The sequence below is a fragment of the Elephantulus edwardii genome, unplaced genomic scaffold (genome assembly GCF_000299155.1).
Source record: "Elephantulus edwardii isolate Elephantulus edwardi_28Jun2011 unplaced genomic scaffold, EleEdw1.0 scaffold00005, whole genome shotgun sequence".
NCBI lineage: Eukaryota > Metazoa > Chordata > Mammalia > Macroscelidea > Macroscelididae > Elephantulus > Elephantulus edwardii.
Window position 1 is genome coordinate 10,140,903 of NW_006399755.1, and position 8,522 is coordinate 10,149,424.

At 37.0% G+C, this 8,522-nt stretch overlaps 1 protein-coding gene across 2 annotated transcripts in view; it reads right to left on the reverse strand.

Moving 5' to 3' along the window:
• Positions 1–1,637: 1,637 nt before the first annotated feature.
• The window catches only part of NDC1 (NDC1 transmembrane nucleoporin), a 68,314-nt gene continuing 61,429 nt past the window's right edge, over positions 1,638–8,522 (reverse strand). For both annotated transcript variants that reach the window (XM_006879703.1, XM_006879702.1), the window contains exons 17-18: positions 4,881–5,041; positions 1,638–1,701 (exon numbers count right to left, since the gene is read on the reverse strand). In XM_006879703.1, the coding sequence (XP_006879765.1) occupies positions 1,638–1,701; positions 4,881–5,041 (225 nt within the window). The remainder of the gene's footprint in view (positions 1,702–4,880; positions 5,042–8,522) is intronic.

The following is an 8,522-nucleotide window of genomic DNA, read 5'->3' on the forward strand; positions in this document are numbered from 1 at the left end:
CAGCCACGGACACCAGAGAAAATGGAACAAAAAAAAGCTCAATGGCCTCCAAACACGGAACATAGCAATTTTCAGTCACTCTAGTCACAATTTTCTGATCTTCTGTAAGAAACTGTCACATCTGAAATTCAACTTTCATATTTAAGAAAGAGAGCATTAACTTCAGACACAAGGGGGGGGGGGGAGTAAATGGTAACAGCCTCAAAAACCCAAAAATACTGGGCAACTGGGTAACTGACAGAGACTGAAAGGCCAGCAGGATTCATTTATAATCCAGCATGTGCAGGTTCATCAGGCAAGAGGATCTGGAATTGACATATTCTATTCTGAGGACAGAGCTATCAAGGAATCAGACAAATGGTAGACATATATATCACATTAAAGATGCATATACAACACTATGCTGATGTAAAAGAAAAATTGGGGGCATTAGAAAGAAGGGGGGAAAAGTATTACCCAGGAGACTTTCAGTCAAAGGCTAGTCCAATGAATAGGAACCAGTAGGATTTTCTAAACTCTGAACACAAAAAGTTGTTCTAATAAATTATAAAATTACCTAGCTCCTCTTTTGGACAGTGAGCACACGCCCAAGTACAGTAGTCATCCTCTGACATTTTGGTCTCACTTTCTATTTGGTGAGTAAATAAAAACAGAAATTTTGGCCAAAATATTTTTCCTAATATATTTTAATTAGCCAGTTAACACAGCAGAGGCTGCTCCCTCTGGGAAGACAGACAACTTTAATAAAATAGTTTGATCTAATGAAGAGTGGAAGAGAAAAGGAAAAGTTTCCTGGATTTTCTTGCAAAACTTTTCCTCTCACTTGAAGAACTCTGCAATCTTTTAATGTTTTGTTCTAGAAAAAGAAAGCAAAACTAGTCAGGAAAATATCCATCCACTTAATGTTTACTAGCATGATACAAAGTAAATGCATAGATGTCAGTCACTTATTTTTTTAGAAACCAAATGTGCATGTTTAATCTTGTAACTTAAGAACTAAATTTTTCCACATTCCTTTATATAGAGTTAGCATCTGTAAATCGAGACTTTTTTTTTTTCCTTTGGACAATCATGCAAATTTAATTTGTCCCTGGAAACAAAAACACAACCTAACAGATTAACAAAATATGTCCTTTAGACAATATTTTTTCTGTGAATTTTTCTCCACTGTTACCATTTTTATCCTTCAGTAAACAGAAACTACTCTAAAACAGTTCATGTACTTCATATTCATAGAGCTAAAAACTTTTAGGATGATTGGAAAGAAGATTGCATCAAGTCAAACTGGCTTTACTCCTCTCAAAAGTAAATGCAAACATTTCAAGTTGTTTTTATTATTATTAAGTCATATGAGCTAGAGACATTTCCACTGCCATATAGGCTTCTGTAAAATTGAATAAAGACTTTATTATACCACACACACAAAAAGCAATCGGTTCAGAAAAGGCAGTTTTTGGTTATGCTGTTGAGAATTTCTTTCCATGATTTCTCCCATTAAAGTATAGTTTTCAAAGCAACCACCACGACAAAGGAAGCATCTAATTAGTCCATTTTCTTCTGATCCAAGAATGCTGAACATTTACTGTCCCATCTGTAGTTGTATCAGCAGTGTAATGAACACAGTTTATATTACTTAACTATTCTTTGAACTCCAAGAACTGTTGAAGTCTTTTCTGATGTTCTGCAGATGCTTGCACAGCACTAAATGAAACATAAATTCAAAGCATAAGCTTTATTTTACATTAAGCATATTAAGTGAGCCACAGAGCACAGAGTCAATATTTTTCAAAACAATTAAAAATGAATAGAAATCTTCACTTACTTAGTAATTCTGAGGGGAAAAAAGCTGGAGAGAAAACCCTCCATAATCTAATGAGGAGGACTTGCATTCTGTAATGGCATGTTTCTACCTTCTAAAAGACCAAAGAAAATGAAGAGTGACAAGTGAAGGCATCAGCTTTAACCTGCTGCGCTGTGGGACCTGCTGTGCAGAGTTCCAGCCCTTCACGAGATTTTCTGGATTTTATTATTTTATTTAAACCAGATCCCAACATTATCTTTGAGTTGTGGAGCATTTGAATTGCCTTTATATAAAATCCTTTTAACTAAAATGTTTGGTTAAAACACAATAGACTCCACTAATCGTTTTCAAAGGTAACAGCTTGGTGGTTTAGATTTACTTTTCTCTTTGAACATAAGTTATGTCTTGATGGTGAAACGGAGTTCTCTCCCTAGCTTTGCTGCCACAAAAATACCTTGACAGAATTAGGGCAAATATATACTGAAACTAATATAAAACGTCCTTTTAAACTTTTGAGAGAAGTTGAATCCAATAAAAGATTGTGGTTTTCTAGTTCCTAAACAGTAATATATCATTACTAAAAAATAAAATTCCAGATAACTAAAGGTTACCACTTTTTAAAGTGCCAAGTTTTAATAATTTTCCTAGAAATCATCCCTAAAATGCCTTACACACGTCCGCTTTCTTAAACCCAAAGCTACCTCTCATGTAACCATTTCAAGAATCTTACTGTGCATAGATGCCCTTGAGGTGCTAGTGAGGCTGTTCAGGCTCTGGCTAAATGGCAGTGGGTCTCTTAAACCCCAGTCTGCTGCTTTGCCAAGACAGTGATCTATCCCTAACTATTGTTCTATTGCTGGCTCTAGTAGACACCTCTTTCCCTCAAATTGAATATGACATAGGATGGAAAACCAGTTAATCAAATTCAACTAAATGAAGAGTAAATAAGGGCTGAATGTCTGTCTCCAGTGAACAGTCACCTGTGTTCATTTTTATAACGTGAACTTACTTATTACTTACACCTGGATCTTGAAGGTCAAGTTTTGGGAAGTGAATACGGGGAACACAGTTAATTATTACATACAATAATAATAACTGTTGCCATAATACTGTACCATGTATAATGGATTTAAGTAAGACCTCATTTTATCTTTGCTAACACCAAAGGAAGCAAAGTAGGATTAGTTGTATCTCTTTTTCACAGCTGAGACCTTAGACAACTCGGTCTACTGGTTAAGAGTATAGCATTATAGGACTTAAGGAGTAGAAAGATTTGTGTCTAAATTTTAATTCTACCATTTACTGGCTACATAATTTGAGTCTAGTTCCTTCACAACATTCTATGACTTGTCTAGTCACATGATCAATGATATAATGACACTTAAAGCAGGTATTTTCATTTCAAATATATTTTCTCCATTGTATGATTTTGTGCTATATTTGCACAAACCACTCTCTACTAGCCTCACCAGTTTCACTGCATATATAAAGTATGGCCCTTCTCACAGATTAAGAAACGAAGGCAGAATTTATCAGTTGTCTACTCTCTCTTAATGTTCTTCTTTTCATTTTATCACCAGTATAACATCTATTCCAGTCTTTGAATTTATTAATGAATGCTTTGAGAGCATCTTAGATGCCATTTACATCTTACTGGCAATCTTAATGCTATAAAAGAAAGGAAAATGGATTTTTAAGGCCAAGAAGACTGTATTTCTAGTTTATGTTCTATTATGTACAAGATTATGCTGTTAGGCAATTTCTTAACCTCTTGGAACCTGAGTCCCCTTATCAGTACAATTATGATCATCTATCTGTATACCTCACAGGCTCTTTGAGAAATATTAATGAAAAAAATACATAAATTGTTAAGCTGATTATCGACATCAATACTGTCTGATAAAACTTTCTTCAACATAAGAATTGTTCTTTATCTGTGCTGCTCAACATGGTAGCTACTTGCTACCTACGGCTACTGAGCACTTACAATGTGGCTAGCATGACTGACAAAATTAATTTTTTATTTAAACAGCCATACATAGTATATTGGCCAGTGTGAATGTAGCAGGCATATAATAAAGAATAAAGTTATGTTTGTTCTCAAATAAATCAATAAAGTTCTTAAGCACACAGGATCACCTAGTTTTTGTAGTCTCATAGAGAATCAAAAATGTCCCATAAATATTGCTGCTGCCCTGTAATAAAGGGCAAAGTGAAAGAAAAAATATCTATCCTACGGTTTCTCAAAGGAAGTGGAATGTTGTTGTTATTGCTGATTGCCATCGAGTCAAGCACAACTCATAACGACCTTAAGATCAAAAGGCCTGAAGCCTTTCTATAACTATTGTCATTTATCAAAGTTCATGGAGTTTCCAGAGGCATGTTGTTTAGGAAGTGGATGCCACTCTTGCTTCCAAAGTGGCATGAGGAAGTTCTAAACTATCTATTAATTTCAAACAGAGAAAACCAGAGTAATCTGTCATGTCTTCTAAAGTTCATTTGTAATTATGATAATCATTAGCTAATAAACTCGTTTCTCTCATCCTGCATACCTAGACCATTTCATGAAAGAACATCAATGAGACTAAATATAAACAAGTTTGGTTTGTGGTTTCCTCTCTGGTTCTCTTTTGAAGGTGGTATGATCTGTCAGTGTTTTTCCAGCATGATTCACAGAGCGTCCAGAACTCATTTATGGAATACTCTGCTCACCCTAGGTCTTAGTTTGCTAACCAAGATGTAATGGCAGAATGGTTTTCTGTTCTTTCTGAAAAACTGCTTCCCTTCTCCTTTTTTTATTTCTTTCTTAATGATATTTTGACAATTTAAAATAACAATATATAACTACACTTGCTGCTTTCAAAATGTTCTGTCTTCTCTTTTTTCCATCTAAAATGAAGTCTCAAGGCTTATATGGATAGGCTAAAATTTAAAATATATCTAAATGCACTCTGCCAATCCACAGTAACAATCATTAAGATTCCTACTTTCAACATGTGAGCCTTTATACTCACACATCTTTTTCAAGGGGAATGCCTGAAAGTGGACTACCATGATGGATCAAAAGAGGTATACTTACTTCAGATGTTCACCAAAAGTAGTAGTTATTCTATAGATAGCAGTTTTTAATGATGCTCTGAATGCAAATCTTAATGTTTTATAAGAAGTGTCCACAAGGCTTTCTGAAATCCGAGGTGGTTTACTGGACGCATGAGGAAGCTTGAAGTACTTGTCAACAGCCTAGATCAAGAATGAAAACACCTTAGTTCAGATTATTAAGGAAGTCAATTTAGTTTAAAACATTACGACATACAATAAAACATATTTCTCACTGTGCTAACAGTGTAGAGCTACATCAGCAGTTACCAGGGCTCAGCACACATCCAGACCGGCCCTCCAAAAAGTTGTAAAACTTACCACGAATCCTAGGAAATAAAAATAAAAATTTAAGAATTTATATGAATATTTACCAAACTGGTGTATCTTGCTATGTGATTCTAGACAATAAAACATCTGAGGCTAGAGTAGACAGGAACAGAATGGAGTTGACAAGTGAAACTGATCCTATTTACAGTTAGTAAAACAAGAAACAGATATTTAACTATAATCTTTTAAAGGCTGTAGGCAAATAATATCTCTTATAAGATGTATATACTACAAAACCCTCCACCAGATGGACTGACACTCCAGCAATGTGATCAAGTATGTAAAAAAAACGAGGACGGTACAGGCTAGAGCAGAGTTCAGACCTATTATTCATAGGGTACCTCAAAGGCACCTGACAACAGCAAATATATGAAAAGAAGATGTGAAGAAAAAGCAATTTGAAATGTGTTGATCTTTTATGGCAAGATAATGTCTAAAGTGACAAGCAAGAAAAAAATAGCAGTACAAGCATGTTGTTATGAATATAACCACTAAACTAAAAATTGGAATTATTTCTCCATCATGCTTTTAATGTCAAGAGCTCTTTTATGTCATCCAAGTGTTCCTTTTTATCTTAGCATCCTATTTCTGTTTCAAGAATGCTCTATCCTCATATTTCTGAGAATTTTGGCAGTTTTTGTTTGTTTCCTCCAAGCTGTTTTCCCCCCTCTTCGCTTCTTCTGCTCTCTTCTGCATTCAGAACACTTCCCAGAAAGCTGCTAATTCTTGGCCCAGGACTGAAAGTGAGGCCTGTAATGGGCTAGCCAAAAGCTCTGAATGCCTGAGGATTACTGACACAGGTTCACATACTAGATCTGCATGGACATTTTAGGGGCAATGCCCAACTCAGTGACTTTAAGACGTTCTTGTTAGACTGGTCAGTGCTCCCAGAGAAGAATATTCCAAGATCCTGTCTGGTGGGGCTAGGCCTGAGTGTTTGGGGCACCAAATGTGGAATGGTGTTTTTAAGCTCACCCTTCAGTGTTTTCAGTACAGCACTCACAATTGTGTCTGGATCCCTCCAGTCCAGACATTCCATGTTCAACCCTCTCTAGAGGTTAAGTCTCCAGACTTCTGCTGTGGCACAGGATGTTATGGGCAGAATATTTAAGGATTCAAGAAGCATTAGAAGCAGACAGAAGGAGCATACAGAGTCACTGTACCAAAAAGAATTGGCTGACACAAGAACTTCAAGAAACAACATATAAGCAAGAAGCAATGGTGATGAAGGAGAAAGTTCAGGCTGCTCTGAAGAACTTGGCAAAAAATAAAGCCCCAGGAATTGATGGAATACCAGTTGATGTCTTTTAGCAAACAGATGCTGCCCTGCATGTGCTCACCAAGTTGTGCCAATAAATCTGGAGGACAACTACTTGGCCAACTGATTGGAAGAGATCCATATTTATTCCCATTCCAAAAAAAGGTAACCTGACAGGGTATGTAAATTATCGTACAATATCACCAATATCACACACTAGCAAAATCCTGGTGAAGACTACCCAGAAACAACTTGAACAGTACATTGACAGAGAACTACCAGAAATACAGGCTGGGTTTAGAAGAGGTCGTGACATTATTGCCAATGTCAGATGGCTCATGGCAGAAAGCAGAGAGTACCAGAATAATGTCTATCTGTGTTTCATTGACTATGCAAAAGCATTTGACTGTGTGGATCATAGTAAGTTGTGGATAACCTTGAGGTAAATGGGAATCTCAGAACACTTGATCATGCTTATACAAAACCTATACTTGGACCAAGAAGCAGTCCTCAGAACAGAGCAAGGAAACACCGTGTGGTTTAAAACCAGGAAAGGAGTGCATCAAGGATGCATCCTGTCCCCATACCTTTTCAATCTGTACAGAGAACAGATCATTCAGGAAGCAGGGCTTTATGAGGAGGAGTGTTGCATCAAGATTGGAGGGAGACTTATTAACCTACGATATGCAGATGGCACAACCCTGCGTGCTGAAATTGAAGAAGACCTGAAGCACTTGCTGCAAAAGGTCAAGAACTATAGTCTTCAATATGGATCAAGAAGACAAAGATTCTCATCACTGGGCCAATTGGCAGCACCATAACAGATGGAGAAGATTGAGGTTGTTAGCAATTACAGCTTGCTGGGATCCACAATCAACACTCAATACCAACAGTCAGGAAATCAAAAGATAAACTGCATTGGGGAAAATCTGCTGTCATGGACCTCTCCAGAGTGCTGAAGAACAACGATGCCAATTTAGATATAAAGGTGCACCTAATCCAGGCCAAGGTTTTCTCAATTACTTGTTAGGCGTCAGAAATTTGGACAATGACTAAGGATGACAGAAGAAAAATGGATGCCTTCAAATTGTGGTGCTTGGGAAGAGTCTTTAACATACCATGGACTGACAAAAAACCAAATAGGTCTGTCTTAAGAGACAGTGAAAAATCAAGTCTCTTCTTGGAGGTTAGCTCTACCTCACTTACTGTGGGCATGTGGCCAGGAGAGATTAGTCCTTGGAGAAGGACATCATGCTTGGAACGGTGGAGGGACAGCACAGGAGAGGAAGACGCCACAGGAGATGGACTGATACAGTAACTGAGGCAATAGAGATTGGTGTGTCAGAATTAGTGAGACTGGCTCAGGACAGGGAAAGGTTCAGAGCTCCCGTCCATAGGGTCGCTATGCATCACAAGCAAATCAACAAATAACATTCTATGACAGATTTGCAAGCAAGAGTGGCATACACTTCCTAAAGAGCTTGCCTCCAGAAACTATGAACTTTGATAAATGTCAATAGTTGTAGAGGGACTTCAGGCCCTTTGTTCATTGGGTTGCTATGAGTTGTGCTCAACTTGAAGGCAATCAACAACAACAACAACAACAATCTTTAATTCAGAAGTCAAAAAAACCCTGAAAACATCCTTACAGACATTCACAGCTAACTCAATAGCTGTACCAGTGACTCCTTGGGAGAAAGATAGGCAATCTCCTCCAAGCAATTTACAGCCTCCAAAACCCCACTGTAGGGTCAACTCTAAGTCAGTAATGAGTTTTTATAAAAGAAGCAAAACTTATCTGATTCACTTGTACTGACATTTGAACTGACTGTGGAGCCAAACAAGCTGTCACTATTAACAACCTCAATCTCTTCTCCATCTATCATGGTGCTGCCAATATTACTATATATATTCTTTCTCCTACTGAAAATAAATATTCCGCTATTTCAATGGAGAAAAATATTAAAGTATTTGGGGAAAGCAATTCTACTTTAAATACCAAAGAATAGTAGTATATGAGTGAGCTAGATTATTTAT